Here is a 17,444-nt window from a genome sequence, read left to right on the forward strand (position 1 = left end):
TAGAATGCTGTGCAGCACAACCTTTTTGGCACAGTCTTTGAGGTTAGCTGTAAGCTTGGTGTGTGTTCAGCTGCTCTGAGCCAGGTCCAGGGTGAGCAGCGAGAATCATCCACATCTGCCCAGACCTCAGCATCACTCGGGACTCATCCATCTGCCCAGACCTCAGCATCACCCAGGACTCATCCATCTTCCCAGACCTCAGCATCACCTGGGACTCATCCATCTGCCCAGACCTCAGCATCACTCGGGACTCATCCATCTGCTCAGACCTCAGCATCACCCAGGACTCAACCATCTTCCCAGACCTCAGCATCACCCAGGACTCATCCATCTTCCCAGACCTCAGCATCACCCAGGACTCATCCATCTGCCCAGACCTCAGCATCACCCGGGACTCATCCATCTGCCCAGACCTCAGCATCACCCAGGACTCATCCATCTTCCCAGACCTCAGCATCACCCGGGACTCATCCATCTTCCCAGACCTCAGCATCACCCGGGACTCATCCATCTGCCCAGACCTCAGCATCACCCAGGACTCATCCATCTGCCCAGACCTCAGCATCACCCAGGACTCCATCTGGAAGAAGTCTGCTCCTGTCTTAGCTGGGATCCCACTGAGTGTGTGTGTGAGTGTACATGTGTGTGTGTATGTGTACATGTATGTGACTGTGCATGTGTGTGTATATGAGTGTGTGTATGTTTACATGTGTGTGTGTGAGTGCTCTGTGCTAGCTGGTGGGAGAGGACTCATTAGAAGGGTGGGCACACACTTTTCTTGTTAATGAGAATGCTTTCACTCCTCTGTTATCATTCATCACCGTGTCTGCACTGTGCCTGCACTCGCAATTACTGAGCAACAGTGTACATAATGAGGACTGATTAATTAATTTAGGCCAAACAGGAGGGCTGGCTCTGTGCTCATTAAGATGGATTGTGACTGGGCAGAGGGGGTTAGGGTTAGTGCAGGTGATGCAGGGTGACTGGGCAGAGGGGGTTAGTGCAGGTGATGCAGGGTGACTGGGCAGAGGGGGTTAGGGTTAGTGCAGGTGATGCAGGGTGACTGGGCAGAGGGGGTTAGGGTTAGTGCAGGTGATGCAGGGTGACTGGGCAGAGGGGGTTAGGGTTAGTGCAGGTGATGCAGGGTGACTGGGCAGAGGGGGTTAGTGCAGGTGATGCAGGGTGACTGGGCAGAGGGGGTTAGGGTTAGTGCAGGTGATGCAGGGTGACTGGGCAGAGGGGGTTAGGGTTAGTGCAGGTGATGCAGGGTGACTGGGCAGAGGGGGTTAGTGCAGGTGATGCAGGGTGACTGGGCAGAGGGGGTTAGGGTTAGTGCAGGTGATGCAGGGTGACTGGGCAGAGGGGGTTAGGGTTAGTGCAGGTGATGCAGGGTGACTGGGCAGAGGGGGTTAGGGTTAGTGCAGGTGATGTGCTGCGTGCCTGCATGCGTCGCAGTGCTATGATCGGAGGGGAGGGGCAGAGGAGGAGGCGGAGGTGCAGGAGGAGGAGCAGGGGGAGGGGGAGGGGCAGAGGAGCAGGGGGAGGGGGAGGTGCAGGAGGAGGAGCAGGGGGAGGGGGAGGGGCAGAGGAGCATGGGGAGGGGGAGGTGCAGGAGGAGAAGCAGGGGGAGGGGGAGGTGCAGGAGGAGGAGCAGGGGGAGGGGGAGGTGCAGGAGGAGGAGCATGGGGAGGGGGAGGTGCAGGAGGAGGAGCAGGGGGAGGGGCAGAGGAGCAGGGGAGGGGGAGGTGCAGGAGGAGGAGCAGGGGGAGGGGGAGGGGCAGGAGGAGGAGCAGGGGGAGGGGCAGGAGGAGGTGCAGGAGGAGGAGCAGGGGGAGGGGGAGGTGCAGGAGTAGGAGCAGGGGAGGTGCAGGAGGAGGAGCAGGGGGAGGGGGAGGGGAAGAGGAGCAGGGGGAGGGGGAGGTGCAGGAGGAGGAGCAGGGGGAGGGGGAGGGGCAGAGGAGCAGGGGGAGGGGGAGGTGCAGGAGGAGGAGCAGGGGGAGGGGGAGGTGCAGGAGGAGGAGCAGGGGGAGGGGCAGAGGAGCAGGGGGAGGGGGAGGTGCAGGAGGAGGAGCAGGGGGAGGGGGAGGGGCAGGAGGAGGTGCAGGAGGAGGAGCAGGAGGAGGTGCAGGAGGAGGAGCAGGGGGAGGGGGAGGTGCAGGAGGAGGAGCAGGGGAGGTGCAGGAGGAGGAGCAGGGGGAGGGGTAGGTGCAGGAGGAGAAGCAGGGGGAGGGGGAGGTGCAGGAGGAGGAGCATGGGGAGGGGGAGGTGCAGGAGGAGGAGCAGGGGGAGGGGCAGAGGAGCATGGGGAGGGGGAGGTGCAGGAGGAGGAGCAGGGGGAGGGGGAGGTGCAGGAGGAGGAGCAGGGGGAGGGGGAGGTGCAGGAGGAGGAGCATGGGGAGGGGGAGGTGCAGGAGGAGGAGCAGGGGGAGGGGCAGAGGGGGAGGGGGAGGTGCAGGAGGAGGAGCAGGGGGAGGGGGAGGGGCAGGAGGAGGAGCAGGGGGAGGGGCAGGAGGAGGTGCAGGAGGAGGAGCAGGGGGAGGGGGAGGTGCAGGAGGAGGAGCAGGGGAGGTGCAGGAGGAGGAGCAGGGGGAGGGGGAGGGAAAGAGGAGCAGGGGGAGGGGGAGGTGCAGGAGGAGGAGCAGGGGGAGGGGGAGGGGCAGAGGAGCAGGGGGAGGGGGAGGTGCAGGAGGAGGAGCAGGGGGAGGGGGAGGTGCAGGAGGAGGAGCAGGGGGAGGGGCAGGAGGAGGTGCAGGAGGAGGAGCAGGGGGAGGGGGAGGTGCAGGAGGAGGAGCAGGGGAGGTGCAGGAGGAGGAGCAGGGGGAGGGGGAGGGGAAGAGGAGCAGGGGGAGGGGGAGGTGCAGGAGGAGGAGCAGGGGGAGGGGGAGGGGCAGAGGAGCAGGGGGAGGGGGAGGTGCAGGAGGAGGAGCAGGGGGAGGGGGAGGTGCAGGAGGAGGAGCAGGGGGAGGGGCAGAGGAGGTGCAGGAGGAGGAGCAGGGGGAGGGGGAGGTGCAGGAGGAGGAGCAGGGGAGGTGCAGGAGGAGGAGCAGGGGGAGGGGTAGGTGCAGGAGGAGAAGCAGGGGGAGGGGGAGGTGCAGGAGGAGGAGCATGGGGAGGGGGAGGTGCAGGAGCAGGGGGAGGGGCAGAGGAGCATGGGGAGGGGGAGGTGCAGGAGGAGGAGCATGGGGAGGGGGAGGTGCAGGAGGAGGAGCAGGGGGAGGGGCAGAGGAGCAGGGGGAGGGGGAGGTGCAGGAGGAGGAGCAGGGGGAGGGGGGAGGGGCAGGAGGAGGAGCAGGGGGAGGGGCAGGAGGAGGTGCAGGAGGAGGAGCAGGGGGAGGGGGAGGTGCAGGAGGAGGAGCAGGGGAGGTGCAGGAGGAGGAGCAGGGGGAGGGGTAGGTGCAGGAGGAGGAGCAGGGGAGGTGCAGGAGGAGGTGCAGGAGGAGGAGCAGGGGGAGGTGCAGGAGGAGGTGCAGGAGGAGGAGCAGGAGGAGGAGCAGGGGGGAGAGGCAGTCTACCTCCACAGAGACCTCTTCTGGAGGCTCCGGGAATTAGATGTTGGTAGTGAACGCCGGGTCCTTAAGACTTTTTCAAACACTCCCAGGAAAGGGAATCAGGCCAGAACACTGGCCTTTAAAGACCTGCTCAACTTTCTAATTAAGATTGTAAATGAGCCAGAGGGAGGGGCCCCTCTCCCCAGATCCCCTCTCCCCAGGTCCCCTCTCCCCCTCTCCCCAGATCCCCTCTCCCCCTCTCCCCAGATCCCCTCTCCCCAGGTCCCCTCTCCCCAGATCCCCTCTCCCCCTCTCCCCAGGTCCCCTCTCCCCCTCTCCCCAGATCCCCTCTCCCCCTCTCCCCAGATCCCCTCTCCCCAGGTCCCCTCTCCCCCTCTCCCCAGGCCCCCTCTCCCCAGATCCCCTCTCCCCAGATCCCCTCTCCCCCTCTCCCCAGGTCCCCTCTCCCCCTCTCCCCAGGCCCCCTCTCCCCAGGCCCCCTCTCCCCAGGTCCCCTCTCCACCTCTCCCCAGGTCCCCTCTCCCCCTCTCCCCAGGCCCCCTCTCCCCAGGCCCCCTCTCCCCAGGTCCCCTCTCCACCTCTCCCCAGGTCCCCTCTCCCCCTCTCCCCAGGTGCCCTCTCCCCAGGCCCCCTCTCCCCAGGCCCCCTCTCCCCAGATCCCCTCTCCCCAGGCCCCCTCTCCCCAGGCCCCCTCTCCCCTCCTTCCCATCCAGACCACACAAGATGCTCCTGGGCAGAGTGCCAGTATTCAAATCAGAGTCAAGTTTTTCCAGCCCCTCTGAGATGGAGGTGGTAGTAATTACTTTCTATGTAAATTCTTCCCTCCCTCTCACCAAGGTCCTCTCCCTGGCTGTTCCCTCTCAGAGACGGGAGGGGAACATTAGTACGGTTGGTGTCTGCTGTCACACACAGTCTGCTGTCACACACACCTGTGCCCCTGTTCATCTGGAGGGAGAGGACTGTGTCTGAGGCAGAGGGATCCCCCTCATCTCAATTACCAGAGCACTTGTAGAAAAGATGTGTGTGTGTGTGTGTGTGCGTTCGTGGCAGTATAAATGACCACAGTCTTTCTTTGTGCTTGCTTCAGGTGCTGATCTCAGCACAATGTTGACACATCCTCACATGACATCACATCCCTTCTCCCGCTCCTGCGTGTGCTAGGGTTACCTGAGAGGGTAATACGGTTTGTGCCGGTGGTGCCAGCAACAGCAGCCAGGGCTCTGTTCCCAGTACATACACACACACACATAGACTCACAGACACACATACACACAATAGACTCAAGTATCACATCACAAACAGACGTCATATAAGTGTTGTTGTCCTGGGGGGATATGTGTGGATTCGAACCCCAATCAGTCAACAGATCCTTGTCAAGCTGTCATCTCCAACCTGGTTGCTTCATCCCACTGGGGCGATCTGGGCGCTTCGCCTCAGGGTTGTCTGAGAGGATGGAGGTTTAATTTGTTCCTGTGCCTGTCCCACTGACCAGAGGGACTACTTTGTCAGGGTTCACCTCCCCTGCTTCACATCTCTGTCTTTGCCCTGCCTTGTTTGTATTCAGGAAGAGAGCTGGGAGGTAGTTATGCTCAAATCTGTCCACGGGCACACTGGGTTGGCACACTGCACCATTTGTGGGCTCTCTCTCTTCCTCTCTCTCTTTTTCTCTCTCTCTTTCTTTCTCTATCTCTCTTTTTATCTCTCTCTGTCTCTCTTGCTCACCCTTACTCTCCTTCTCTCATCCCCTATTTTTCTCTCTGTTGATGTTAGGCTGTTTACATCCTGTCCTCCTCAGTCAGAGCTGCCCAGGCAGCAGACTGGACTGTTCAAGTACACGCGTGCCAGCTGGTGTAGAGCGAGGATGAGGGGAGGAGAGATGAAGAGTTGGTCTTCAGCCTCGAGAGGTTCTTGAAGAGCAGGTAGATGAGAGAAAAAGAAGTAGAGAGAGGTGGATAAAGGGAGAGAGACATAGAGAGAGCGAGGGAGAAAGTGCGAGAGAATGAGACCGAAAGAGATAGACAAGGAGAGAAAGAGTGAGAGATAGACTAAAGGAGAGAAAGAGTGAGAGATAGACTAAAGGAGAGAAAGAGTGAGAGATAGACTAAAGGAGAGAAAGAGTGAGAGATAGACTAAAGGAGAGAAAGAGTGAGAGATAGACTAAAGGAGAGAAAGAGTGAGAGATAGACTAAAGGAGAGAAAGAGTGAGAGATAGACTAAAGGAGAGAAAGAGTGAGAGATAGACTAAAGGAGAGAAAGAGTGAGAGATAGACTAAAGGAGAGAAAGAGTGAGAGAGGAGCCTGTGCTGTGTGAGCAACGCCCTCATCAGGAGGGTGTGGGCGAGCCAGTGGGAGGCTTGAGGGTGATACATTAAACATGTGACTAGCAGGCAATCAACCAGGGGGATTAATCTGTGTGAAAGGAGGGAGGGGGAGATGGATGTGGGTGTTCAAGCGTTTAAAAGTCAATCCTGCAGGTTCCCATCCTCAGAAGTCGTGTGCACTCGTTCATGTAAATGCAGCATGGATGCTGAATATATGTGGGTCTGGATGCAGGAGACAGCTGATTGAGAGGTACAAAAGGAAGGCTCTTACCCTGGGAGAACTAGGCCCCCTCCTCTATGTGTCCTAAGTGCTCTCCAACTCACAGGCTGGCCTGCCGAGCTCCACTCACACCTGCGTCCAGGTGCAGTGAGGCATGCCTGGAGAGATCTCCACTCACACCTGCGTCCAGGTGCAGTGAGGCATGCCTGGAGAGATCTCCACTCACACCTGCGTCCAGGTGCAGGGAGGCATGCCTGGAGAGATCTCCACTCACACCTGCGTCCAGGTGCAGGGAGGCATGCCTGCCGATCTCCACTCACACCTGCGTCCAGGTGCAGTGAGGCATGCCTGGAGAGATCTCCTCTCACACCTGCGTCCAGGTGCAGGGAGGCATGCCTGGAGAGATCTCCACCCTTGAAACCTAGAACTTTATTCTCTCATTAAGCCCCCTCACCCCCACCTCCTCCTTAATCTTTGAGTAAAGGTCAGGCGTTGCTTTTTGCTCCAGGAAAAGAGGGCAACGACTCTTAAATCTTTGTCTGGAAAGGTTAATGCATTCTGATGTTAACCAGTGGCAGCAGAGCTGAACTCCATCATGGACTGCTGTCTTAAAGACACAAGGTACTGTAAGCTAATTCAACAGCAACCACTGCAGTGGGGCATTAATAGCTGATATATATTCTATTTGTGAAGGTAATATGGAACGCTTTAGCCTTGTGAGGGTAAATATTCAGTTGAGCTGTAGGGTGAAGGGATCTCCTCTGGTTCCACCTACAGTATACCAGCATCTCATTACCCGATTATTTCCACAACAGGAAAACTTGTCAGAGGGAGGAATTGTGAGTTCCTTATCATACCCACACAAATACATATTCAAGTATTTATTCATGAGAAGACGGAGGAAAGACGGAGTAGAATCAAATTAATTCTGAATTATTTAGTTTGTGTTTCTCATCATATCCACCCGACGTAAACAGAATTTCGATTTCCCACTGAGATCTGCTTGTCTTCTCCTCGCTCTCCTGTGAAAGAAACTCACTTCAGTTTTGATGGTAGCATAATAAGATGTCAACTGCAACTAACTGCGATTTCCTAAACACTTTAAATAAACATTAGTTAGCTGGTGGATTCAGTATGTATCTACCATCTGCCCTGTTTTGTGCTTCAGCAGAAATTATTGATAGAAGGTAAATATATCTCAGTTGTGGAGCATTTGGATTTAAAAAAAGAAAGATGCTTTGGCTGAAAGGTGCGTGGCTGATAAATGATGAGGTGCTTCAGTTCTGAACAGAGATGGCGAAAGTACACACATCCTTCACTTTCATTTTTTCAACCTTTCAAAACTTTTTTTAAACTTTTCTTTAAACTTTTTTTAAAACTCTTTTTAAGTCAGGAGTCAGGTGACTGAGTGGTTAGAGAATTAGGCTAGTAATCAGAAGGTTGCTGGTTTGATTCCCGGCCGTGTCAAATGACGTTGTGTCCTTGGGCAAGGCACTTCACCCTACTTGCCCCGGGGGAATGTCCCTGTACTTACTGTAAGTCGCTCTGGATAAGAGTGTCTGCTAAATGTAAATGTAAAACCTTTTTTTTTTTTTACTTTTTTTTTAACTTTCAAATGGTTTTTCCACACGTGAAGTGGAAGGAGGAGGAAGGGGAACAGAGAAGCCTAGAGCAGAGAGTACAGTAGAGTCCTCAGCAATTATGCAAAAAAAAGAAAGAAACTTCTTTTGAAAACCAAAAAATCTACCTTTTGAAAAAAATTAAAAAAAAACTTTCTTTAAAAATATTTGTTACCTTTTTTAAAGTTTTGTAAAAAAAAATCACACATACCAGGACACTAAAACATTTCTAGTTTTTCCCAAACTTTTTTTTATCGTTGCTTTCTGCCTTGCTCCATGGTAACTTCGTAGACTAGCTTACGTTTGCTGTGCGTGTGCTGTGCCAGGAAATTAAGAAAGGCGCGCAAAAGAAATAATATTGATCATGCCACCAAATACAGATTAAAACTAAAGTAACGAGACTCGCTTTAAAATGTAGGAAGGAGAAAGTACAGATATTTGTGTAAAGAATTTAAGGAGTGAAAGTAAAAAGTTGTAAATAGAAGTTAAGTAAATAGTGAAGTAAAGTACTGATACCGGAGAAATCTACTTAAGTACAGTAACAAAGTATTTGTACTTGGTTACTTCCCGCCTCTGAAGGAACTTCTGTGTCTTGTTTCTGTCTCTTGCAGTCTTCATGTGGGCAAGAATGACCTGCTGACCTTCTACGACGGTGATGATCTCACGGCCAACATCCTGGGCCAGTACAGCGGCTCGAGGCCTCGCTTCCGGCTGTACACCTCCATGGCTGACGTCACCATCCAGTTCCAGTCCGACCCCGCCACCAACATCTACGGCTACAACAATGGATTTGTCCTCCACTTTTTTGGTAAAAACATTTGCACACATGATGATCCTGGGCGTCCTCCACTCAACGTGAAATATTGAAATCAACTAAAAAGTTAGCTTTTTTATGAGAAATTGTGTTATGAGAAATTGTGTCAGGGAAAGCTGAAGGTGGTTTGCCCTTGCTCAGAAGTGAACTGTGGACTCCAAGCAGAGCTGCTGTTCCCAGTGTGAGAGAGATTAATGACATCAAGACATCTCTTCCTCACAGACAAGCTGGCAGGAGACCAGATGAAAAACAGGGCTTTATCTTTTGTCTGTCTCTCTCTTTCTCTTCCTCTTCCTCTAACATCTCTCTCGGCAACAGCACAGGTGCAGTGGATTATAAAACATCGAACGCAGAGACACAATTATCTGGTGTGCTTTGTCCCTGTCCCCCATGGTAGTGGAGTGCCGTACCCCCGATGTGAGTAGGAGGCAGTGTGGGGGAGGGCAGAGGAGGCAGCGTGGAGGCGGGCAGAGGAGGCAGCGTGGGGGAGGGCAGAGGAGGCAGGAGGCAGCGTGGAGGAGGGCAGAGGAGGCAGCGTGGGGGAGGGCAGAGGAGGCAGGAGGCAGCGTGGAGGAGGGCAGAGGAGGCAGTGTTGAGGAGGGCAGAGGAGGCAGCGTGGAGGAGGGCAGAGGAGGCAGCGTGGAGGAGGGCAGAGGAGGCAGGAGGCAGCGTGGAGGAGGGCAGAGGAGGCAGTGTTGAGGAGGGCAGAGGAGGCAGCGTGGAGGAGGGCAGAGGAGGCAGCGTGGGGGAGGGCAGAGGAGGCAGGAGGCAGCGTGGAGGAGGGCAGAGGAGGCAGTGTGGAGGAGGGCAGAGGAGGCAGCGTGGGGGAGGGCAGAGGAGGCAGGGCCCTGCCACGCTCCGCTCTCCCCCTGGCACACTGAGCAGCCTGTAATCATTGCAAATTGCTGGCATTCTCTTTAAACACCCAGAGCTAATTCACATGCAGAATGCAGCACAAGATCTCCACTGTTCGTCATGACCACTGTTTCCACCCATGTGCCACCATCCATCCACGGCTGGTGAAGATTGCGAGGCGATGTTTTAAAGTGGTGTGTTAGCACAGAAAACACTTGTTCTCCACGACTAACAGCCCCGTTTATTCTGATTTTGTCCCCCCTCCACCACCTCTATCTGGTTCCCTCCCCCTCATTCCATCTCTCTCCCTCCATCCATTTCTTTCTCTCCGTCTCCATCTCCCACCTCATCTCTCTCCCCTGCCTCTCCATCCCTCCCCCTCCCTCCCTCCCGCCCTCCCCCAGAGGTGCCTAGGAACGACACATGCTCAGAGCTTCCTGAGATCACCAACGGCTGGAAGAGCACCTCCCACCCTGACCTGGTCCACGGCACCGTGGGGACCTACCAGTGTTACCCCGGTTACCAGCTGTCCGGGGCCGAGATCCTCATGTGCCAGTGGGACCTAACCTGGAGTGGAGATGTGCCCAGCTGTGAGAAGGGTGAGCTGGGGGGGTCTCTGGGAGGTTGTGGTGGGTATGGGGCTAGACTGGGCACCAAGGGGTTAAAGTCACTGGACAGATACAGTAGTAGAACTCCAGTCAAAGTGACTTTGACTCCCAGCTGTTCACTGCCTCTGAATGACTCCCAGCTGTTCAAATGACTCCCTGCTGGTCACTGCCTCTGAATGACAAGCCCTGTAACACCCTTGGAGCTAAATGCTGTCAGGGTGTCACATGGGATCAGCTGACTGTGTGAAAATGCACCTGAAGCCATCGTCTGCTGGGGCGGAAGGAAACGCGTATGTGTGTCCAACAGCCCTTTTCATCATACAATATCTAAATACAAACACTCTCTAAACGCTATCATCAAATCCACAACGATTTACTAAACCACACTGTTTCACCGCTACACTAAAAGACAGTCACGGCACATTTAACCAGATGCTTTTGAAATCGGAACATTAATAGCAATCATAAAGCCACCGGGGAAACTGTAATTACAGTCTTGTATGTGTAGCTGTGTGGGGTCTGCTTGATAAGGAGCCACTCTAACGGTCCCACTGCCACCTAGAGGTGGGAAACAACATTACATGTGATCCAACAGTCCTCTAAAAGGTAGATAGATGTACAAACATATTCATTAATTCCCAAGGGAACATTGCAAGTTTTTTTTGTAATTATTTATTTAAGTAATATTATAGTAATTATTTGTGTTATTGTCAACAAATGAGCTCATATTTACAGACACTCAGTTTACACAGAAGCTGTCCCGTCAGGTTCTGTGTAAACTCCTGTTCCAGACCTGGCCTGCCATGAGCACACAGTCAGGGGCATGCCTGGGTGTGGCTCTGATCACCCTCTGTGTGTGTGTGTGTGTGCGTGTGTGCTCCAGTGATGTCCTGTCCAGACCCAGGCGTGGTGGAGCACAGCCGCAGGGTGGTGCCGCCCCGCCTCCTGGTAGGCTCCACGGTGCAGTACGTCTGCAACAAGGGCTACATGCTGTCTGGATCCGGCCTGCTCACCTGCTACAACCGAGACTCAGCCATTCCCAAGTGGAGCGAGAGGCTGCCCAAGTGTGTCCGTAAGTGCTGGAGTCTGTGTGTCTGTGCTGTCACACACACACAGAAACACACACACATGCACTAAATGAACATTTGGATTGTGTTTTCCATCATGCAGAATAACCATTGCCAGTCACAATTATCCAGTCCATTCACTGCTGTCTTCCTGACTGGCCGTGTCAGCCCCAGGGGCGGAGCCACGTGGTGGCCAGGGGGGGCCACGGCCACCATTGGTCAGAGAATGGCCACCCTGCCGGCCATAGTATTTTTTTTATAAAGTCGTCTTATATTGGCATTTGTCACTTATGCTACAAGCCCCATATTCGCAACATGTTGGGCCACGCCCCTATCAACAGCGCAAGACACAAACCAACGTACCTGCATTCTGACAGCGCTTCAATGAAGACTAGCAGCTAACCACTGGATACCGTTAGAAAACTGCTGCTCTGAGTGATGCAGTGTGTGAGTTTTAAAATAGTAGTTTTTGACAATCAAGTGCCACCCCAAATAAAAGACTGCCCCCCCGGAAATAATGTCCTGGCTACGCCCCTGGTCAGCCCTAAGGCTAGTTGGCTGGAGGACGGTTGTAGAGGTGCATGTCTAGGCCCTGCCTGGATGGAGGAGGGTTGTAGAGGTGCATGTCTAGGCCCTGCCTGGATGGAGGAGGGTTGTAGAGGTGCATGTCTAGGCCCCGCCTGGATGGAGGAGGGTTGTAGAGGTGCATGTCTAGGCCCTGCCTGGATGGAGGAGGGTTGTAGAGGTGCATGTCTAGGCCCTGCCTGGATGGAGGAGGGTTTTAGAGGTGCATGTCTAGGCCCTGCCTGGATGGAGGAGGGTTTTAGAGGTGAATGTCTAGGCCCTGCCTGGGGCTATCAGCTCTTTCTAATCCCCTCCAAGGCTCCAGCAGCATTGAATACCTGCCAGGCCTCCCGCCCACAGACAGAGGCTGGGATCGTTGGAGTGTGATCTATAGAGGACTACATGATGCATGACACAGCATGCAAACCCAATTAGCATCGGAGGAGCTCAAGGGTGGAAATTAAACCTGAGTGTTTTTCTTTCAGCCGGGGAGAACAGGTGGAGAATCAATATGGCTTCATGTAATAGGAGCTGTCCTGCTGTTCCAACAGCACAATGATAGGCCTGTCTCCTCATTGATACAAAGTAATTATAGATGCTGGAAAATGTCTTTGCTAAATGATAACACGGTGGAACTGAGACTTGGGATTTGGACTGGTTGTCAGGTTAAGAACTATGTCGCTCTCTGCAGCTTGTCTTAAACGCTGTGAGTCTGTCGTGTTTGAGAGGTGTGTTCTCACATTTATGATCACACATGTTATAAAGACACTTCTGTCACACATAGTAACACAGTGACATATTGACAGTCCTCCTGTGTATGTGTGTGTGTGTGTGTTGCGTGCGTGCGTGCGTGCGTGCGTGTGTTCCCTGGCAGCTGAGCGGTATGAACCCTGCAGGAACCCGGGAGCTGCCTCCACCAGCATCCAGAGCCCAGAGCAGGCCTTCTACCAGGCGGGGGAGAGCCTCTCCTTCTCCTGCCGCCCCGGGTACCAGCTGCAGGGGGAGCCCTCCATCCGCTGTGTCCCTGGACACCCCTCCCAGTGGAGCGCAGCCCCCCCTGCCTGCAGGGGTGAGGAACCTCACCTGGGTTATACCACTCACCTGGGTTATACCACTCACCTGGGTTATACCACTCACCTGGGTTAGGGGTAGAACGCTCAGCTGGGCTCTGTGATGTGTGTAATTCAGATTCTGTATCATCAAATCTTGTATAAGAACTTTCTAGAAGGAACGACTTTGATCGCTGGGAGGTTAGAGTCGCTGATCGCTGAGAGGTTAGAGTCGCTGATCGCTGGGAGGTTAGAGTCGCTGATCGCTGAGAGGTTAGAGTCGCTGATCGCTGGGAGGTTAGGGTCGCTGATCGCTGGGAGGTTAGAGTCGCTGATCGCTGGGAGGTTAGGGTCGCTGATCGCTGGGAGGTTAGGGTCGCTGATCGCTGGGAGGTTAGGGTCGCTGATCGCTGGGAGGTTAGAGTCGCTGATCGCTGGGAGGTTAGGGTCGCTGATCGCTGGGAGGTTAGGGTCGCTGATCGCTGGGAGGTTAGGGCTGATTGTAAATGTTGCTTCCTTCACAGTGTCATCGTCTACAGAGTACGTGAACGAGCGGAGGCTGGATGGTGAGTCTGAACCTTCCGTCCGCCAGGTACGTTGTCTTGGTCACCTGACCGTGACTGACACCTCCTGTCTGATGTGCTGCAGTGACCAGCGGTGACAACGGCGCCGGAGGAAGCACCATCCTTGTGGCCGTCCTGACCCCGGTGGCGGTCGTGTGTGTTGTGGCTCTCGGGGTCTACCTCTACTTTGCACAGTGAGCGTTCACATCTGCAATGGTTCTGTCGAAGATGTGGTCATTAAAGGATGTGTTAAGTCATGAATTAGGTGTGAATGTTCATAACTAGGAGAGGTGTCAGAAAGCGGTTATAACAGCTGTCTGTCTACTTCCTGTCAGACAGGGGAAGTCTCTTCGGATTCCCTCGTCATCCCTGCCGCCATATGACAACATTACAGAGGAGTCCGACTTTAACAATCCTGTCTATGAGACTGTAGTAAGTACGGATGTCATGCATCTACAAGATGTGGACTCTCACAACACCATAGTGCTGTCCTGATCCACCTGCATACGCCTGCTCACCCGCCATCTCATGTCTCACCACCAGAGGGCCTGGATTGCCCTTGCATGTCCCACCCCTGAGCCAGACTGGGGTCTGGTGAGGATTTTAGAGATGCCAGCACAATTAGAACATGCACATCTAACTACACTGCAGTTTTGAATGAGCAAGACAATGATTTTGCTACAACTGTAGTATAATTATTGAATGACGGACAGGTAATGAGAAATGTAGCATGTTCGCATTTCTGTTAGACCGATGTTAATTCTGTGTAAGGAGAGTGATAAGTGAAAAAAATAAACATGAAACAAGAAAATGAACAAAATAAGAATAGTGTTAATAATTGTAAAATATTTTGTTCAGTGCTGCTATATGTAATTCATTGTGTCTCACAAGTCTGATACTATTTCAATGAAATTGAATTAAATTTATTGAATTGATCCAGAAAGAAAGGCAAGTCAATTTTATGTTTGTAAGACTTAAACATTTATGTAGTTACTAGATTTTTTTATAAAATAAAAAAAGGCACATACGGTATTGTTACACTTTAGGTAAATTGTTAGAAATGGTCTATGCAATGTTAGGGGCTTTAAGATTAGCAGTGACAGGTGACACCTGAATGAAGCCTCACAAGATTGATGTATTTCTGAGCAGTGATTCTCTCCATCTCTCTGCCCCCCACACACTGTGCCCATCTCTCTGCCCTCCACACACTGTGCCCATCTCTCTGCCCTCCACACACTGTGCCCATCTCTCTGCCCTCCACACACTGTGCCCATCTCTCTGCCCTCCACACACTGTGCCCATCTCTCTGCCCTCCACACACTGTGCCCTGCTCGCTGCCCTCCACACACTGTGCCCATCTCTCTGCCCTCCACGCACTATGCCCATCTCTCTGCCCTCCACACACTGTGCCCATCTCTCTGCCCTCCACGCACTGTGCCCATCTCTCTGCCCTCCACACACTGTGCCCATCTCTCTGCCCTCCACACACTGTGCCCATCTCTCTGCCCTCCACGCACTGTGCCCATCTCACTGCCCTCCACGCACTATGCCCATCTCTCTGCCCTCCACACACTGTGCCCATCTCTCTGCCCTCCACACACTGTGCCCATCTCTCTGCCCTCCACGCACTGTGCCCATCTCTCTGCCCTCCACGCACTATGCCCATCTCTCTGCCCTCCACGCACTGTGCCCATCTCTCTGCCCTCCACACACTGTGCCCATCTCTCTGCCCTCCACGCACTGTGCCCATCTCTCTGCCCTCCTCTTCCCCTCAGCAAACAGAGAGGCTGTGTGATTACTAATGACTTTCTGTCCTCCTTGGCTGTGCAGCAGAAGAACTGGGAGGTGAGGCGTCCTTCTGATGCTTACGGTCCCCCTTAACTGCCCCGCCCCGCCACCCTGGGGTGTGTCTGTCCTCCTCGCCTGCCGGCCCCAAACCAGCTCAGAACAACTAGGCTTATTATTATTGTTATTATTGTGGTTGTTGTAGTGGTGGTGGGGTTACACTGAATGTATGAGTTAATCAATTTAACTCGTTGCACATTTTATTTAAAAGATGACATCTTTTGTTATTGTAATTTTCTGTTTTGTTATTCACCTCAGTGTGTCATTCATCAAGTTATTGACATGTTTCCATCAGTAAATAGACTTGGATGATGAGTGAAGGGTTAAAGGATCACCCTTGCAGTTTTAAGTTGACCTGTAAATCATGAGGTATGCACTCAGCTTAATACGTTCATTTTTGTTTTTGTCTGGTCTTGACAGGATAATACAGATTAAGAGGTGCCCATTTTAGAGTCCTAAATTCAAGGATCATTCAAGTGTTGACTCTTGGATCATGTCTGCACTGCAACCCCTCACCATAACTCTGTGCTGGTTTGTTTTCCATTCCCTCCTGTTCATGGGATGAATCTGTTCTTTGTCTTCCTTACCTGCCCTGCCGAGAGCACAGATCAGCATGGTGGTGTTTCTATACAGCAGCGGATGGCCTTTCTTTCTTGTTTCTCTGTTCTTGTTATTGTTCTTGAGCCTTGGACTGGTGAAGGAAGTTACGATTTTTCAAGTTAAATAAGAGTAATGAATGTACTTACGTTTAAAGATTGAAAACGTGACTATCCAGTTGTTGAAACTAATCTAAATCAAGGTCCCAAAGCAATTTTATATTTTGTCCTCACATTTCCACCAATAATAGCAATGTCTTTTTGCATTTCAATGAATTTGAAATAACCGCTTGTTACTAGCGTTACAACTAGTTAATAAACCGCTTGTCTCAAACTAGGTTGTATATGAACGACTCTGGGGACCACACAGTGTTATTCGTGAGAAGTTCATGTTATCCTTATTCGTAATTCATGGTCTTGGAGAGAAAGATTTTCTTTTGGTTTCTTTATCTCACAGAATACACCAAAAACAGCACCGTATTAGGCCCTCGAACATGAAAGACCACTTGTGCAATTCTGATGTCAAATCCCCCTGGTGAAGGCTTCCTTAGGACGCTTGATACATCTGCCTCATTGTAGAAAAAGGGAAGACTTTCAGTGACTGAATTGTTATTTGAACATGATTAAAGGCTACTGGATACCTTTATGTCTACAACTAATTTACTTTATTTCACACACAACAAATGTACATCTGCACAGGGGCGTTGTTAGACATAAAGGCATTCATTTGAGCGCAAATACAGTTTTTTTTAGCTTCATGTAATATTGTTTTTATGTTTTAGTCAAAATAAGATGATCGGTAGGCCTATCATTTAGAAACTTTCTTTAGTTTTTTAATGTTTTCTTAGCCTACCTCAATTCTGACTTGTAGTGTCGGTCTGACTGCAGAGGCTATTTGGCAAGCTCAGAAGAGCGCGCTAACGTTCTGCGTGTATCGGTTTGTATTTTCGGTTAAACTGCTTTGATTTTACAAGCGTTGATTGGGATACTGCGTTTATTTTTTCCGGGATTATCAATCTAAATGAATGCACTGACTAATGAAGTAAATTGTTAAATCTCAAACTTTTGATTTTACTGGGGCACAGCAGATTTATCCTACTAGGCCAGTAAAAAGGGTCTAACGACGCCCCTGCATCTGCACTTGACATAAGTGGTTGTGATTTGCAACAATTTATGAGTAAACATTTTGCAACTTTGTTGACGTCAGATTATAAAACGTACTCGTTATAGACATGCTTGTTTTTCTTTTGTTCTTTGTTTTTTTAGCTAATGTTACGTCAAGTATTATTATTATTAGTGTTATTTTCCTTTACATTGTAGGCCTATACAGTCTGACTAGGCTATGCTAGTCATGACTGCCCAGCAATTGTAAATTCAAATCAAGTTGTACTGTGGGTGTGAATATTTTGTTACTGTCGAACTGTCACTGTCCTACGATTATGATGTGCATTCAAAATGTCCCTAACAGTAGCTTTGTTACCCGTTTCTTTGTTCGGGGGATTGGACAGCAAAATGAGTAAATCAAATTAAATTCAAAATAAAGTTTGCAAGAAATCTATTTGTCATTGTGTTTGTGTTTCGTAACAACGCCATGTAATGTTAACAATTGATATATTTACAAACGGCCAAGTGCATTTACAGTCTTTGTTGTTAAATTTACCATCGTTTTACAATAATTTAGTATTTTTCTGGGATAGCCAAAGGGCTGCGATTCCCGCCCCCAATCACGGCCATCAACATTTAAGACTAGACATCCATAAAAAGGTATCAAGGACTGAATAACACTGGATTATGTGACGAGTTTGTAAGTATAA

General features: G+C 51.8%; 1 protein-coding gene across 1 annotated transcript in view; it reads left to right on the forward strand.

Annotated features, from left to right (window-relative positions):
- Positions 1–17,188, forward strand: part of LOC134040087 (seizure protein 6-like) — a 98,888-nt gene extending 81,700 nt beyond the window's left edge. The window contains exons 10-16 of the mRNA XM_062486311.1: positions 8,281–8,477; positions 9,743–9,937; positions 10,830–11,018; positions 12,452–12,646; positions 13,151–13,192; positions 13,275–13,383; positions 13,525–17,188. Of these exons, the coding sequence (XP_062342295.1) occupies positions 8,281–8,477; positions 9,743–9,937; positions 10,830–11,018; positions 12,452–12,646; positions 13,151–13,192; positions 13,275–13,383; positions 13,525–13,684 (1,087 nt within the window). The 3' untranslated portion in view covers positions 13,685–17,188. The remainder of the gene's footprint in view (positions 1–8,280; positions 8,478–9,742; positions 9,938–10,829; positions 11,019–12,451; positions 12,647–13,150; positions 13,193–13,274; positions 13,384–13,524) is intronic.
- The last annotated feature ends 256 nt before the right edge of the window (positions 17,189–17,444 follow it).

The sequence above is a fragment of the Osmerus eperlanus genome, chromosome 19, assembly GCF_963692335.1.
Source record: "Osmerus eperlanus chromosome 19, fOsmEpe2.1, whole genome shotgun sequence".
In the NCBI taxonomy this organism is placed as follows: Eukaryota; Metazoa; Chordata; class Actinopteri; order Osmeriformes; family Osmeridae; genus Osmerus; species Osmerus eperlanus.